This window comes from Typopeltis vanoorti, chromosome 19, assembly GCF_054136105.1.
Source record: "Typopeltis vanoorti isolate ZY-2024b chromosome 19, IOZ_Tvanoo_1.0, whole genome shotgun sequence".
In the NCBI taxonomy this organism is placed as follows: Eukaryota; Metazoa; Arthropoda; class Arachnida; order Uropygi; family Thelyphonidae; genus Typopeltis; species Typopeltis vanoorti.
Genome location: NC_143567.1, coordinates 35,872,880 through 35,892,031, shown reverse-complemented (window position 1 = coordinate 35,892,031; position 19,152 = coordinate 35,872,880). Strand labels below are relative to the sequence as shown.

The following is a 19,152-nucleotide window of genomic DNA, read 5'->3' as shown; positions in this document are numbered from 1 at the left end:
AATGTTTACCCTTTCCATGAGAAATAACCTATGCATATGGGTGAATTTGAATGATTCAATAAGGTCAATCGTACATTTGGTAAATAATGAAGTAATATCAAAGCTGATCATGTCTGAATTTTTCTTTCTATCTTTCTGTTTTTTTCTTTAAATTAAAGTTTTAAAGTTAACAGAATTTTAAATGAAGGAGAAACAGTTACCTATGAGGAAGAAAGTGATTTTGCTGTTCAGCAAGTTTACAGATGGAGAAATCTATGATATCGACTATCAATGAGGAGGGGGAGAAAGAGGAGTTTGTGAACCTGATATTCAGTTGGTGACAGAGATCATGCTGTACTGACATGGGATGTAGCTAAGTGTATGGATATTAGATTTAGAAAAAGTTACATGCTGAACTTCAAAGCAGGAAATTATGCCCACCTGAGCAAAATACTAGGTTTGATCTCAAGGTATCGGTTGCTAGATAGAAAGGATATCAACGCAGCATGGGAAGTAATTAAAAAATACATCAAAGATGCAATATCAGAATGTGTCCCTAGAGTTTGAATAATAAACAGGTTGAGAGAGAAATGGATATGCAATCTTATTCAGTAAGAGATTCTTAAAAAAAAGATTACGTGGAAGGAATACTGTGTGTATAAGGATGATGTCAGTTATGAAAATTATAAGCCACAAGACGGAAGGATTACAACTGTTGTATGAAAAGTTAAGTGTCAGTATGAAAAGAACTCTGAAAGCCAAAGACAACTCAAAAGAATTCTGTTTTTATGTTACAAGTAAAAGAAAGAATGGATGTCAAATAATGACTCTCATCAATGTGAATAGTATATGGATGGCAAATATAGAATGGATTGTTTAACTAATGCATGCCTGTATATGCCATGGATGTCTTCTCAACAGTGTCACATACATCAAGTTATTGACTTGATGTATGTGACACTGAGTTTAATGCTACCTCTAACATTGGGTGAAGAAACTCAGTTGCATGAGGAGGAGGTACTAGAGCTGTTTCACAAACTGAATATGAATTTAGCAACAGGGACTGATGAGATATTAGCATGGATACTTAAAGAATATTCAGCATGAACTGGCTGGATAATTTGAGCCTCAGTGGAAAGAATGTATGATAATCATGCTATAGGTTCCTACTATACGAGGCATGACAATTTAATTCCTAGAACTGCCACATAGTGTCGCCCGTCTGATGATTTGGTTGGAGTCACGTGAGCAATTGTCTTTGTACGTGTTTTAACTAATGCATGCATAAACCTCAACTGATAGAGCCATTTGCTAGTTGGCTATTGCAAAAAGAATAGAGATCAACGTGTAAACTTTGGCATAGAAATGTGTGATCGAAATTTGGAGCAGAATGCTAACATCAAATTTTGTGTGAAAATCAGCAAAACTGCTACTGATACACTGCAGCTGTTGAAAGTGGCATATGGTGTGTATGCTTTTAAAAAGTCAAGTGTCCCTGAGTGACACAAGAGATTCAAAGGTGGGCAAGAAGATGTGAATGACGACCCCAGAAATGGGCAGCCAAAAACAAAAAATGAAGCATGCAAACCTGAACACTTAATGGTCTGACCGAGATTAAGTGTGCGATTAATTGCTGATGAATTGCAAATTAATTGAGAAATAGTCAGGGTAATTTTAACTAAAGAATTGGGTATGCAAAAGATTTCTGTGAAGTTTGTGCCTCGGATTTTGACAGACAAACAGAAGCGGCAGCTGGTTTAAGTTGCGACTGATCTTTCAGCAAATAAGCACATATTTCCGAGGTAATTACAGGTAATGAAACCAGGTGATCCCGAAACAAAACGACAGAGCATGCAGTGGAAAACCCGAGTTCATCATATTCGAAAAAAGCACACGTTATGTTAACAGTTCAAGACCATGTTGGTGTGTTTCTTTGATCACAAGGGAATAGTCCATTATGAATTCATAGAACAGGATCAACCAACAATGCTGTTTAAAGGTGCTGAAAAGATTATGAGATGTTGGAGCTGTTGAAAGTGGCATATGGTGTGGATGCCCTGAAAAGGTCAAGTGTCTTTGAGTGGCATAAGAGATTCAAAGGTGGGTGAGAAGATGTGAACGACGACCCCAGAAATGGGCAGCCAAAAACAAAAATGACGGAAGCAAATGTGAACAGAGTTCGAGATTTGGTATAGTCTGACAGATGATTAAGTATGCAATTAATGGATGATGAATTTGCAAATGAATCAAGAGACAGTCAGGGTAATTTTAACTGAAAAATTGGGTATGTAAAAGATTACTGCGACGTTTGTGCCTCGGATCTTGGTGGATGAACAGAAGCAGTGGCAGGTTCGATATACATTATGTTCCATAATGTAATGCATATCCTTGCAGGCATGTATAATGCTATGCATTATGCGAAGGGTCACTACCCAGACCGGTTTCAACCTTTATTGAGGTCTTGTCTGTGGGAGTCAGACCCAGAAATGATTCCAAGGTTGAAGTAATGCAGAAGTCATATTTCCAATAAAGGTCGAAACTGATCTGGGTAGTGACCCTTCCCATAATGCATAGCGTTATACATGTCTGCAAGGATATGTGCATTACATTATGGGATACTAAGGCAACTGATGTGAAGTAATTAGCCTACATATAAGTAGCCCAGTCATTCGAGATACACTTTGCATACACTTGGATAAAGGATGAAAAAAAGAAAATAAATTCTTGGCATCTTTAATTTATCTCATAATATCAGCACCTTAGAAATCAAGAAAATATTGCTTATTATTATTCGTGACACCTCCAAGGAGTCCGAAGACTCATCGTGGGAGAACACCCACTGTACAACTCTCCGTCTCCACCACTACCAATCAACTACATCAATGCCATCTACCGACCACCAAAACAAATATTTTTTGTCTGTAAATTGTGTGTGTTCTGAAGAGCCAATTTGTCTGTATGTGGGATGAAAAACCCGAGTTTCCGGGTGGAAAAAACCCCGCTACCTTCGTATGAGATTGGCTAACTCACCAAAGGTGAGTTAGCCGATTATACCAAAGGCATATTGGAACATATCTCTAGGGTTCTAAAATTTTTGATTTCCAGACAACATACAAGCAGGGCAAGTAAACAAGATCTCTTTTATCCTTCAGCGAGGAAAAATTCATCTCTTACAGATTTTGAGATTCCTTGTTCCTGCAATATTTCCTGTTACTTCAAGACTTTGTAAATTTCAATCATAGTGATGGTTTAAAAATATCAAACTTTTGAGAAATGATTACTATCGATGCTACAATTAATCTACAGGGTGTCTCAAAAAAATGTATACATACATTGATTTGATATGTACACTTCAACAGCTGATAACTAACTTAATTTTCGTTATTTTGCAGGTTTAACGGAGTTGAAATAATGACTGAAACTAGACTAAGCTTTGTGGAAAGAAACTTTATCCGAAAATGCTACTGGAAGTATGAAAACGTAGTGAACGTGCAAAGACATTTTAGAAGAGAATTTCAACGAGATCCACCTATGAGACTTACTATCACTCTAATTAGAGATGAATTTGAAGAAGATGGAACTGTTCAAAAAGTCCATAAGTAATGTTCGGGAAGACCACGAACAGCTATGAGGCCTGCAACAGAAGAACGGTTGATTGAAACGTATTGTCAAAGTTCAGGAAAATCTGTGCGACAAGCGTCTCATGAGATAGGAGTATCAAAATCAAGTGTCCATCGCATGTTGAAGCACAGTCATTGGAAAAGTTACATTCCAAGAAGAGTACACGCTCTCAACAAAGATGCTCTGGATAGGAGAATGCAGTTTTGTGAGTGGTACTTGGAAAAATGTGAAGAGGACGCACAATTTCCAAGATGAATTGTGTGGAGTGATGAGGCCACATTTAAATTAAATGGGTCAATTAACCGGCACAATTGCACTTTCTGGGCACCTGAGAATCCGCATGTTATGGAGGAACATCATGTAAATTTACCAGGAGTGACAGTGTGGTGCGGTTTATCAGCACACGGGATTAATTGGACCATTCTTTTTCGATGGTATTGTAACTGGTGCCAATTACTTGAACTTGCTGCATGAAGCTGTCATGCTACATATTCAAGAGGAGTTTGAGGATGAGGACTTTTATTTTCAACAAGATGGGGCACCCTCACACTACCATCCAGATGCGAGGGCCTATCTTGATGAGACTCTACCCAACAGATGGATTGGAAGAAGAGGTTCTGTAGAATATCCCCCACGTTCACCAGACCTCATGCCAATGAACTTCTTCTTATGGGGATTTATCAAGGATAAAGTTTACACTTCAAAACTGGCAACAGTCGACGACTTGAAAGCAGTAATCGAAAGAGAATGCGCCAACTACAAGACAAAATGATTCTCAGTGCCTGGACCAGGATGGTCATCAGTTTGAATACAGACACTGAGATATGAAAAGTACATTTATGTAGTGTACTTTACAATGTGAAAGGTAACTGTATTATAATAAATACCAACTTTATGATCATTCGAAGTGTGTATACATTTTTTTGAGACACCCTGTATTTTTTTTGTTGTTGTTAATAAATATTATTATGCACCAAGCTCTTGCATCTCATTGCTTATTCCCTATGTTTAAACTGCTCCTTAGTTACCTAATAGTATTATACTGCATATTTCATGTATTTTGTAATGTTCATTTCTGAATTCCATTCTTGCTCCTTGTAACAGGTCTAACTGTTGTGTGTTCATTCTGAAGATGTGTTGAGAGACTCAACGCTAAATATAAATATTTTCACATTAAATACCTTACTTTTCTAATTATATAAATCATGCGTATTAATTATTTAATAAAATAAATTAATTAATCATGTTAGCATAATAAATTATAGAGAAACATTTTTGCAAGATAATCTTGTAAGATCATTAATAGTTAAAAAACAGTATTAATCCAAGGTCATTTACACATGCAATTAAACCACAACATCACTTATTGTGTTATTAATTTAATTTTTTGAACTGTATTATTACTAGTATCGTAAAAAAAAATATTTTCAAAAATGAAATTACATCAATAGGTGAGATTATTATTGTTGAGTTTATGAATTTTACATAGTTGACAATGACTGATCACATTTAAGCATTCTCTAATTTATTAACCTCAAGTGCCTTGTGCTAAAGTCATAATTACCATATTGAAGAAGCTCTTAACCATTAATCCAGAAAACAAATCCCACAGAATTATTCTTCCATCATGACCACCACTAAGCAGTACACGACTATCAGTAGGATGTGCTTCCAGAACAAATACTTCATCTTCATGACCCTAGAGAAAACAGTGTAAACTAATCAGCATCAGAAATTATATATATAATACTAATTGTCACATGATTAGGTTATTTCACATACATCCTTTTTATACATTTTGATACTATTTTGATTATGGCACATGTTGATACTATATCTGGCAAGATTAAATTATAAAACTAAGTAAAGGCATGGTTAATCTTTAAAATAACACAACAGAATATAGTATTGGAAGTATTGGAATATAGTACATGAGAGGAACCATGCCGCCTTTAGTTGAAAATCCTTTCAAGGACTGTTGTGTCATAGGCAGGATCGACCCAATCTTTCAAACCAAAGGACAAATGTCTATGTGACTACACTTTGGCATACTGCAAAGAATGCATACAAATTATCTCCTCCCACACAGAATATTTTAAACAGTATCCATACACACAACTTTATAGCCAGGAATGGATTGCATGCCATGCACTCCAAACTGTTCCTGCCCATGATCAATTTGTGCATGGAAGCATTTGTAAAGTCAGTATTTTCACAAGCCCCACTCAAGCTCACTATTTGGTAGAGACATAAATGATGCTAATTAAATGACAATATCAGAGAGATATTTCAACCAACCAACAATACCAAAAAATGACATTTATCTTGAAAGCAAAAATATTTTATTATTTATTATTATTACATGACACCTCCAGGGAGTCCAAAGACTCATCGAGGGAGGACACCTACTCTACAGTTCTCCTATCTCCACCACTCAATCCAACTACATCAACGCCATCTCCTGCCCACTACTAATACCAGTATTTCCACGGACCACCGCAAACATCCATGCCATGACAGGATTTGAACCCACAGCCTTTTGGTTGGAGGCCAGACACTCTAACCACTCAACCGACCAGGCCGGAATATAATGAAATTAAATCCCTAAACATCTATAAGAAGTCCCATATATGCCGGTAGATACAATCTTATATCACCGACCCATACAGAAAATTGTGGTAAAATAGATATGACGATAATCTTCTTGTTTATCGTCATATTTAGCAAATGGACAATGACTTATTTATGCTTATAGCCCCCAGAGAAGGTTCTACCAAGGAAGAAATGTAGGAATGTTTTGGGACATTAGAGAAAGCAGCTGGCTCAATGAAAATGGAAAGGTTTGTCCTTGTTGGAGATCTAAACAGCAGAGTAGGAAATGATTACAAGACATAGAAATGTTTTGGGAAAATTTGGACAAAAGTGCAAAGCTAATAATAATGGTAAATGCCTGCTGGATTTCTGTTCAGGACATGGATTAATTATTACTAATACCATGTTCCAAAATAAAAATGGGCTCAAGTTCACATGGAGAGAAGATGCAAGAAATAAGAAAAAGTCTCACTGATGATAGCAATATTTACTCAATGTGGACGCAAGAGTATACAGGGGATTTGAAATAGGAAGTGATCACTATTTAGTTTTCAGCAAGATAAAATTAAATTTCATATTGAAAAGAAGAGTGTGTAAGAAAGTTTTAAAGTGAATTAAGGTTGAGCAACTTTCAGAGGTGAAATGTAGACTGAAATACATAAATATTATTTAGGAAAAACTGAAAGAGTTTGAAAACAAAAACAAAACCTTGGAGATTTAACGGGAAGCCCCAAAGAAAGGTTTGATTGATTCAGCCAGAGAGGTATGTGGTGAGATAATCTGCAAAGATAGCAAAATCAGAATTCCATAGTGGACTATGGAAGTTAAAAAGGCAGTTAAGGAAAAGAAGAAAGCATATCAAAAATATTAGGCAAGTAAGTCAGCTTGTGCTCTTAGAGAATACAGAGAAAAATGTAAGAATGCAAAGCACTGTGTAAAACTAGCTAAACAAAAGTCATGCGAAGACTTTGGTAAGAACATAGAAAATAAATATCAGGAAGGTGGAAAAATATTCTGGAGGCTAATAAAAAAGATTAGAAATAGAGGAAAAAGTACTGTAAAAGAAACCAGAAATGAGAAAGGCTGCTAAAATGAAACAAGCAGTGTCAGCATGATGGTAGAAAACTCCTAACAAGAATGTAGTCAGGAATACATATCCATACTAGAAGTATAGAAAGTCATCAAAAAAAAACCTGAAATGTGGAAAGGCAGCTGGAGTAGATGAAATTTGGCCAGAAATGCTCAAATATGGAGGTTTAGAAGTCTTACAGTAGCTACTTTGCATAATTCAAAAGGTGTGGTCAGAGGTTCATATTCCATATGATTGGAACAGAGCCCTCATAGTACCCATCTCTAAAAAGGAAAGTAAAACTGAATGTGAGAATTACAGAAGTTTTTCCCTACTGAGTGTACAGAAATGTGAAAACAAGAGTTCAGACCTGTCTGGGACAGACAGAAAGTTTTCAAGTAACAGTTGGCTTGCAAAGAGTCAGCATTAAGTCCGTTCCTGTTTAATATTGTGATGGAGGTGGTGAGAGAAGACGTGCCTTGGACAATGTTGTATGCAGATAACATCTTGCTGTGTGCACATTCAAGAGAAGAAGTGGCAGCTAAACTGGAAAGTTGGAGGAAAGTACTGGAAGCAAGAGAGGTAAGAGACTGAGCAGAAGTAAGACAGAGTATATGTGTTGCAAAGTGGACGGCAGCCAGGAGACAGATTTGGAGCTGGAAGGAAACGTCATCGGGAAGGTGAGGGACTTTAGATACTTAGGTTCAAAAGTGTTCAACAGTGGAAGAAGATGGAGGGGACTGAGAGGGAAGTGGGATGCAGGATACAAGCGGGTTGAGGAACTAGAGAGAGATGGCTGGAGTACTATGCGATAAGAGGGTGCCAATTAATCTGAAAGGCAAAATCTATAGGACAGTAGTGAGACCAGCTATGATGTATGCTATGGAAACTGTGGCCCTAAGGAAAAATAACATCAGCAGGATGGAGGTAGCAGAGATGAGAAGGCTTAGGTGGATGTGCGGTGTGACCAGAAAGGATCATCTGAGAAATGACTATGTCAGGGGAACAGTGAAAGTTACAAACTTAGGAGCGACGACACAGGAGGCAAGGTTGAGATGGTTTGGTCATGTGATGAGGAGGGAGGACGAATATATGGGAAGAAAGGTCATGCAGATGGATGTGCAAGGAAGGAGGAAGCGTAAGTGGTCAAAGAAGAGATGGAGGGAGCTGGTAGAAGAGGACTTGAGGATGAAGAACTTGGATGTGGGGGAGACTCATCATTAACGGCGACCCCACTTAAGTGGGACAAGCTGCAGAAGAAGAAGAATAAGGAGTGTTCCTGGTAAGATTTATACAAGTATCTTGAGAAACGGCTAAGGAAAATTGTGGAAGGGAAGCTTGGTGAAGAACAAGCTGGATTCAGAAAAACAGAGGTTGTCAGGATCAGATTTTCACTTGACGACAAATAGTTGAGAAATCTTTGGAATATAATTCATAGATCTGGAAAAGGCATATGACAAGGTGTCAAGAGAGAAGCTATTCCAAACGCTACAGTTATAGGTCAATAGGGCATTATATCAAGCAATACTTAGTCTTTATGTTAATTGTAAGTCAACAGTTAGAAATGAAGGAAGTACAGGAAGATGGTTTAACACCCCAACCAATCAGGATGTATATATATATACGTCCAGATAAATCTGGATACGATTCTGTATTACCTATTAAATAACATGGATAAGAAGTGCAAGTTGTTCTGACTATTTCATCCACCTTGGCCAGTAGAGAGGTTAATGTTAAACAAAGCCTTGTGACACGGGTACACATTATCTATATGGATCACATTATGAAGGAAAGTGATATTAAACCTGATATCAAAATTGGAGATGTTAATCTCAGCTCTTTGCTTTATGCGGATGATGTTATACTTCTAAATAAATCTGCTAGAAGTCTGCAAGATTCCTTGACTAAATTGAATAGCTGTTATAATAGATATGATATGAAAGTCAGTAATAACAAGATAAAGACAATGAAAATAGGCAGAAGCATTGTGAATGGAGAGCCTATAGAACAAGTAATACTTTCTCTGACATACCTTGCCAGAGAGCACCCAACTTTGACCTCCTTTAGTTGAAAATATCCCTTCCCCAATCAGTCCAATTCATCTGCTGTTTCTATTGCTCCCCCAACACAACCAACCACCATGAGCTCTTTAATTTTCTCTCCCTAAAAATCGACTTTCTCCAATCCCACTTTCCCAACAGCAAAATCATCCTCCTAGGAGATTTTAACATCCACAACACTAGCTGGCTTTTCTCCTCCAGCTGTACAGATCTTGCAGGCAGAGATGCCGAAACATTTGCCATCACTAACGACCTTACACAACTTGTCCAGATGCCAACCAGAATACCAGATAACCCAAACACCCTAGATCTCTTCCTCACCAATGACCCCTCCAAATACACAGTGAAAATAGTGAGCCCACTGGGCAATTCTGACCACAACCTAGTACTCATTTCCTCCTCGATGCAACAACGTTTACATAGACACTCCCACACAAGAGTAGTTTGGCACTATAAAAGTGCCAAGTGGGAGCCTCCACAACTTTTATGCCATATTCCCATGGTTGGACTATTGCTTCCGGCCTTCCAACCCAAACATATGCACCGAGCTTATCACCAAAGTAATTCTTACCGGCATGAATATTTACATTCCACACAGCACACTGAACTGCCATTCCCTAACGAAACTCTGGTTCTCCAAAAGATGTGCCAAGGCTGTAGAGATGAAACACCAGACATACCACAACTGGCTGAAATCAAGAACTCCATCCTCCTTCAAAACTTACACCAAAGCCCATAATAAATGCAAAAAAAAAAACAAAAAACAAAAAACAAAACAATCAACACTTCCAAAACAGAGTTTGAGAGAGCAAAAAGCAGGAAACTAGCAGCCTGTCCAAACGGCAGCCGAGCCTTTTGGTCTCATGCCAAAGCAATTGGCCATAATTTCTGCCAAACACTATTTCCACCCCTATCACACCCCGATGGCTTTACTGCATCATCACCCACAGAAAAAGCCAATCTTCTGGCCTCATACTTTGCTTCAAATGCATGCATAACTGACAATGGTAAATGTCCCCCAACCATTCCAGACACCCAACATACAATGCCCACCCCCCATATCCTTTTCCTAGGATGAGATCAGAAAAATACTGTCCAAATTAGACACAAAAAAGGCTCCTGGCCCCGATGGCATTCCCCCAATTGTTCTGAAAGTTTGCGTTCCAGAACTAACCCCTATCCTATGTCACCTATATATACTCTCCTACTCCACTTGAATCTATCACACAAACTGGAAATTGGCCTATATTCAGCCCATCCCCAAGAAGGGTGACAAGTCACTGCCATCCAATTACCGTCCTATCTCGCTTACCTCAGTCCTGTCGAAGGTAATGGAAAAAATAATCAATTCCCAACTTCTATGCTATCTTGAAGACACTCACCAAATAAATGACCGCCTGCATGGATTCCAAAAACTGCCAAACAGCAGGAGATCTATTCACATACATCACCCATCTCTGGACGAAGGCTATGGAGAGGTTTGGTGAATCACAAGTGGTTGCACTAGATATCTCCAAAGCCTTTGACCGGGTTTGGCACAAAGGCTTACTAGGCAAACTACCATCATTCAGTCTGACCCAGGGCTTCTGTAGGTGGATCATCAGTTTACTGTCTGGACGCACACTCTGTGTAATGGTGGACGGCTCCATATCCTCCCACCACTCAATTAATGCTGGGGTCCCACAAGGTTCTGTCCTCTCACCAACCCTCTTCCTGCTATATAACAATGACCTCCAACCCAATACACAGTTTTGCAGACGACAGCACACTACACTCTTCGCTGGTATTTGATAAGCATTACCCTACACTTCAACCTACAGAACATCAACTACCATGACCCTCAACTCCGATCTCCAAGCCATCCTCCAATGGGGGTTCAGATAACCTCATAAATTTCAATGCCAATAAAACCCAGTTCTGTACTATTTCCCATAAAAAAAGAACCATTTTTTCCCAACATCCTTTTTAATGATATCCAAATCTCCAGATAATTTGAGATTTCACTCCTTGGAATCACCCTCACATCAAAACTTTCTTGGCACAATCATATCTCAAACACCGAACAGTTATTAAAATTATACAATTCACAAATCCACCCAACTATTGAACACTGCTCTCACATATGGGGTGGGGCCCCAAAAAGCTCTCTCAAAATGCTTGACTCAATACATCATCATCAAATTCCTGCCATGTACCCTCAAGGGGTGTACAGGATATGATAGTACTACATGAAAAAAAATTACATCATTGCTAACTTCCTATCTACAATTTTCCTCCAAATCCGTCTGTTACTTGTCAAGACCCCAACATTATCAGATCTTATATTTCTATCGTCTAAGGCACTTTGTACTTTATCAATCCACCTATATATTGGTCTTCCTCTGGGTCGTTTTGCTGCTAACCTGGCAGAGAATACTTGTTTTGCTAATCTTTCTTCGCCCATTCTATTTAAGTGACCATACCACCTGAGATTAGCTCTGCTAATGCATTCCTGGATGCCGACAATCTCAAGTTCTTTCCTAATATCCTCGTTTTTAATATGATATTGCCATCTGTTCACGCCTATAATCTTTCTCAGGAGTCTCATATCTATGGGCTCTAGTCTTAGGTCAAGTGTTTTACTTCTGACCCAGCTCTCAGATCGTTAAGTTAAAACTGGTTTGAACACTGTCTTGTATACAGCTAATTTAGTGTTTCGACTAATTTCTCTCTTATTCCATATGAATTTATTCAATTGACTTCCCCCCATACCAGCTTTGCTGATTCTGTTGTCTATTTCTATATTTAATTTACCATCTTCACATGGCAGAGAATACTTGTTTTGCTAATCTTTCCTTGCCCATTCTGTTTAGGTGACCATACCACCTGAGATTAGCTCTGCTAACGCATTCCTGGATGCAGACAATGTCAAGTTCTTTCCTAATATCCTCGTTTTTAATATGATATTGCCATTGATGCCATCTGTTCACGCCTATAATCTTTCTCAGGACTTTGATATCTGCAGTCTCTAGTCTTTGGTCAAGTGTTTTACTTCTGACCCAGCTCTCAGATTCTTAAGTTAAAACTGGTTTGAACACTGTCTTGTATACAGCTAATTTAGTGTTTCGACTAATTTCTCTCTTATTCCATATGAATTTATTCAATTGACTTCCTACCATACCAGCTTTGCTGATTCTCTTGTCTATTTCTATATTTAATTTACCATCTTCACTAAAAATCGTGCCTAAGTAGCTGAAATGTTTTACTTGTTCCAAAGGTTCTCCATTCACAACACAGTTGACATTTTAAACGATTCTATCTATTTTCATTGTCTTTGTCTTCCTATTGCTGACCTTCATACCATATCTATTACAACAGCTATTCAATTTAGTCAGAGAATCTTGCAGACTTGTAGCGGATTTATTTAGAAGTATAACATGCTTGTTTCATTTAGCAGTTTTTCAAAGTAATTACTCCATACTTCAAGGATATCTTTTTCTCCCGTTTTCATGTCGCCTTTATCATCTCTAACTTCTTTTACAGCACTCTTTCCTCCATTCCTAAGCTTCTTCAACAACCTCCAGAATATTTTCCCACCTTTTTGATATTTATTTTCTATATTTTTCCCAAAGTCCTCCCATGACTTTTGTTTAGCTAGTTTTACACAGTGTTTATCATTCTTGCATTTGTCTCTGTATTCTCTAAGAGCACAAGCTGACTTATTTGCCAGATACTTTTGATATGCTTTCTTCTTTTCCTTCACTGCCGCTTTAACATCCTGTGTCCACCAGGGAGTTCTGATTTTTTTATCCTTGCAGGCAACCTCACCACATGCCTCTCTGGCAGAATCATTAAATGTTTTCTTCAGAGTCTGCCACTGAATCTCCAAGGTTTGATTCCTGTTCTCAAACTCTCAATTTGTCTTCAATAATCTTTGGGTATTTTAGTCTACAGTTCACATCTGAGAGCTACTCAACTTATATTCGCTTTAAAACTTTCTTACATGTTATTCTTTTCAATATGAAATTCAATTTTATCCTCTTGAAGAGGATAAAATTGATCACTTCAAATTTCAAATCCTCTGTACACTCTGGTGTCCTGCACCAGGGAGAAAACATCACTATGAACAATAACATAGTGAATGAGACTTTTCTTATTCCTAGCCTCTTCTCTCCATGTGAATTTATGCACATTTTTATGTTGGAACATGGTGTTAGTAATAACCAGTCCATTTCCTGTGCAGAAATCCAACAGATATTTGCCATTATTATTAGCTTTGCTCTTTTCTCCAAATTTTCCCAAAATATTTTTGTATGTCTCATAATCATTTCCTACTCTACTATTTAGATCCCCAACAAGGACCAACTTTTCCTTTTTCATTATGTCAGTTGCTTTTTCTAAAGCCTCAAAAAATTCCTCCACTTCTACCTTAGTAGAACTTTCTGTGGGACCATAGGCACAAATAAGTCTCATTGTCCAGTTCCCCATTCTCATATTTGCCCACATTACTCTACTTGAGACTGACTGCCATTAAAGAAGATTAGCCTCATATTTTGTGATGAATACTATGGCTACTCCTTTTTCTTGATTGTCATTGCCTGAATATAACATTTTGTGTTTATTGCTCAGAAAGATCTCACCGTTTTTAGTCTTTTTTGTTTCAGTCACCCCTATTATGTCGATTTGGTACTTATCTAATTCCTCAGCTAGCTCCATTTCTTTGCCATTCAGGCTTCTTACGTTGATAGTACCGATCTTTAACTCTGGTGATGTTGAGTTGGGGTTTGTTTTCAGATTTGTTCCAGTAGCTGACTTTTTGCTGTTCGCCCTGGTTCCATGGCGAAAACAATGGGGGCCTTGTTTAACCGGGCGACACCCCAGCCGTCATGAAATTTTGTCATGTTGTACCATCATTTTTTATTTTGTTTTAACCAGTAAGAATACAATCTGGTCGGCAAAATCCCAAATTGCCAGCCATTTCCTCGTTCGTTCAGTATCCAAGTAGATACTCAACAGGGTGCACTACGAGAAGGTGTGAATTGGACATTAGGTCAGAAGCCCTGGTCGGTTCTCCGCATTCCTTTAAAGGCTATGTGGAGGTCTCGTCTCAGTTATACAGCTTTGGCCCTTAAGCACCCCCGACTCAATACAGAGGAGAGCAATTAGTCAATGATGCATCCCTTGCCAACTCCCCCCCCCCCCCCTCTTTCACACAGATGCATGGTCTCTGCAGTATGTATATTCTAGAAATATTTCCATGGGAAATGCTCATCGGAAATATCATCAATAATTCCTCTGCTCAGTACTAAACTCATTGGAACATGTACACTACTGCACAACATCCCTTCACAGTTCACCTAGAAACAAACAGAACAAGTTTCTTTTCCTCTTCCTTCATCCCTCCAACTGCTGCACTGCGGAATAGTTTCACAAGGATACAATTTAAAGTCATTCAAATCAAATGTAAACAAATTTCTCCTTTCCCAACCCACCTCCTGTGTATAGGAACGATTTTTAGCGAAGATGGTAAATTAAATATGATATTAGACAACAGAATCAACAAAGCTGATATGGTAGGGAGTCAACTGAATAAATTTATATAGAATAAGAGAGAAATTAGTCAAAACACTAAATTAGTTGTATACAAGACAGTGTTCAAATGAATTTTAACTTTTGGATCTGAGAGCCGGTTCAGAAGTAAAACACTTGACCAAAGTGTTTGGTCAAGTGTTTTACCAAATATATGAGAGTCATGAGATAGATCAGGGGCATGAACAGATGGCATCAATGGCAACATCATATTAAAAATGAGGATATTAGGAAAGAACTCGACATTGTCAGCATCTAGGAATGCGTTAGCAGAGCTAATCTCAGGTGGTATTTTCACTCAAACAGAATGGGAAAGATTAGCAAAACAAGTGTTCTCTGCTAGGTTGGCAAGAAAAAGACCCAGACCAAGATATAGGTGGATTGATATGGTAAAAAAGGGCTTAGAAGATAGAAATATAAGATTTGATAATGTTTGGAATCTTGATAGGTAGGAGACTGATTTGGAGGAAAATTGTTGATTGGAAGTTAGTAATGATGCAACTTTCTCATGTAATACTGTCATAATTATCTTGTATATCCTGTGAGGGTACATATCAGGAATTTGATGGTGATTTCCTCGAGTCTAGATCCAGATCTCATCTTACTGACATAAATTTAGAGGAAAAGCTAAGATGCTCTTTGAGCAAAGATATAAAGCCAAATTTCATGAAACTTCTTGATGAAAAACCCCATCAGTTTTCACACTGAAGGTAAGGTGAAATGTAATTATTTTGATTAAAATAACATGTTTCAATTATTACTATTATTATTATTATTAAGAAAGAACTCAAGGGAGTCATTAAAGGAGGCCACATACTACACACACACACACACACACACCAGCTATCATATGCCTCCTCTAATGGATCACGTTTTCTCACACAAGACACAACTGCTCTCTACTTAAACCTTGGATACAGCTACTTTTATGTTGTGAAGTGTTGTGAGAACATGCAGCCTTGTCATACTTGATGCAGCAGGACGATAATGGTCCCTGGCTTAACTATGACAAGTTACTTTTGCTTTATATTTAAAAAAAAAAGGAAAGACTTAGAAAGCAGGTTGTGCCTTTTATGTAATGAACATTTATATGTTAAGATTTTCATCATTTGTTTCTGGAAATTGTGATTGTACTTTTCACTTACCAGTTTTCATGTAGCCATAAGCATAAATAAATAAATATTTATTCTTGAATTCATTCACACTTCTTGCACACATATCATCCAAAGGCAATCCATTCCAATCACGCACAACCCTTTGAGAGAAAAATCTAGCCTTCACACCCTTCATTCTCAGCTTCCAAAGATGCCCCCTCATCCTTTTCCCACCCTCCATAAATTGAAATCCTAAATGACCCTTTCAGAACTTTGTAAGTCTCAATCATATCTCCCCTCTTTTTCTTGTTTGCTGGTGTCTGCAGTCTAAAAATTCTCAATCTGTCTTCATAATCAGTATTCCACAATCCTGATAATTTTTTAACACTCTCCTTTGTACTCTCTCTCCAATATATCAGAATCACAATGGAAACCAGGAGACCAGAATTACACACAATAGTCCAAGTGAGGTCTTATCAAGGCCTTGTAAAGAGGCAAAATGACATCCTTATCTTTACATCTGAACATTTGTTTTAGCATTGCAATTAACTTTTGAGTTGTATTTGCAATCTTTGTAACATGACACCTGAACTTCAACTTCCTATCTATTAGCACTCCAAGATCCCTAGCCTCATCCCACCAATATAATAGGACAGTGGGTATCTAATCATGCCTAAGTGAATGACTTTTACATTTACTGACATTGATGTGACACCCATTTTCCCATGCCCATAATTCCAGCCTATTCAAATCATTCTGCAAGTACTGCATATTAGCAGCATTCCTGATTTCCCTACCTATCTTTGCATCATCAGCAAATAGCTATATGCCACTTGTCAAATCCTTCCAAATATCATTAATGTACAGATTAAAAACAGTGCACCAAGCACTGATCCTTGTGATACACCGCTAGTTACCTTAAATCTTGCAGACCCACATCCCTTGTATACCACTTTTTTGCTATCTATCAGCCAGCCATCATTTTAGCTGTGCTAATATTCTATAACCCAAACCCATTTTCTCCAATTTATGCAACAGTCTACCATGCTGTATTCTGTCAAAAGTCTTAGCAAAATCCAAAAGTATCATGGTGTACCCATTCCCCTTGTCTAGTTCAATGGTAACATTGTTATAGAATGTGAGCAAGTTGTGAAAACATGACCTTCCCTTGTTTCTCATTGCAAAGTAGAGATTCACTGTCAACCTGTTTCTGAATGCGAGCCCTAACTAATTTTTCCAAAATCTTCACCACCACTCCTGAGATACTAATTGGTTGATAGTTGGATATATTGTTCTTTGCACCACCCCTGTGCAATGGAATTACCATACATTCCTTCTATTCCTGCAGAATTTTCCCTGTTCTGAGACTAATATTAAACAGCCTGGTCAAAGGAATGGCCAGTTCAGCTGAACACTCTTTTAGCACATGTGCTGATGTCCCATCAGTCCCTATTGCTGAATTCTTATTCAATTTGTGCAACAGATCTAATACTTCGTCCTTATAGACCTGTGTTTCCTCATCTAGTGAAGAGGTAGCAGTGAGCTCAATGTTGATAGCTTTTAACAAAATGGGCACTCATTAATTGAACAACCTCTACTGCATCTGTAACCCTCATGCCATCAGGATTTAGAAGAGTTATTCTTTCATATTCATTCTTTCTTTTACTTGCAGCATATCGATAGAATTCTTGTGGGTTGTCTTTAGCATGCAGAGCCAGTTTCTTTTCATACTCAGACTTTGCTTTCCGCACAACAGTTGTGATTATTCTAGCCTGCTGCTTATAACATTCATAATGGATGTCATTCTTATGCACACGGTATTCCTTCCACATTGTCCTTTTCTTACGAATCTTGTTAATAAGATTACACATCCATTTGACTCCTACTCCATTTATTCTTCAAACTCTCAGGAAACATTCTGATATCACATCATTCAAGTGTTGTTTAAATGCTTCCCATGTACTGTCAATATTCTGTCCATCCAGCAACCGATCCCATTCTGCTGAACTCAGTATACTCCTCAGTTGGTCATAATTTCCTGCTTTGTAGTTCAGCATGTAATAGTTTAGTTAATAGTTACTTAATAGTTTAAAAAGTTTACTTAACAGTTTTACATAATGTGGCCAACATTCCATTCATTTGGAAAGGAGTGTTGGATACATCGGTCTTTGCACCACCCTTGAGCAATGGAGTTACCATACATTCCTTCCATTCCTGCAGAATCTTCCCTGTTCTGAGACTAATGAATAGTGGCCACAACTATTTTTCATAGTTGTGGCCACTATGAAAAATAAGTTATTCACGCCTGGTCCAGAATGCTCTGATATTTCTCAAAGTTCAATGTTTGTTGCACCCCAAACAGAGATCTGAAACCAGATAAAGCAGGACCATACTATCACACTGCCTCCTCCAAATTTCATAGTAGGGTTTGTTGATTTATCATTTATTGGCATAAGAACTCATATTGCACCCCGCAGTTGGGGTTATGTGCTCTAGTAAGAGGCATCCATCACACCCACACCTGTCGATCTGCTTGTTAGATGGTCTAGCTTGCTTTGTCGCTACATAACACAGCTTTCATGTCACACCGTAAATGTCTTTGTAGCACTGATGACAATACAGCATGTTAGTTTAGGAAATGTGAGGCTTGCAAATTGCAGTCCTACTATGAAAACCCATGTTGTGAGCCTCAGTTCTGACTGTTTTTGTGCAGATTCATTTTCCAGTTGATGTCCGGAACTCTGCATTTCAACATGCCAACTGTTGAATGCTGGTTTTTCATATTATCCTTTGCAGCACCCTACAGTCACATTTGGTGTAAGCATGGTGAGTCATCCATCACTGGTAGCACTTGCAGTTGACTCTCTGCACTTCCATCTCAGTATGGTAATAATTGATTGTTGACTTGAGATGAACCAATTTGTCAGCAATTTGCAGAACAGATAGGAATGCAACATGGCATCCTATCACAACACCACTTTCAAACGCTCTTGCAGCCATTTCACCCAGACACAGTTGTAATGACTTGGGAGCATCATATTCCTCAAATTTATACCAGCTACATACACGTGCTTCATTACATGGCATGATGCACCTTGCCCATGAGGGTGTCCATTGACTTCTTTCCAAGCAGAGTATGACAAAGTGCTGAAATTCAATTACTGTAAAT

General features: G+C 38.1%; 1 protein-coding gene across 1 annotated transcript in view; it reads right to left on the bottom strand.

The window, feature by feature from the left end:
* BRWD3 (bromodomain and WD repeat-containing protein) overlaps positions 1-19,152 on the bottom strand; it is a 451,316-nt gene that overhangs the window by 234,789 nt on the left and 197,375 nt on the right. Inside the window, 1 exon segment of the mRNA XM_090409588.1 lies at positions 5,165-5,299. Coding sequence (XP_090265714.1) covers positions 5,165-5,299 — 135 coding nt within the window.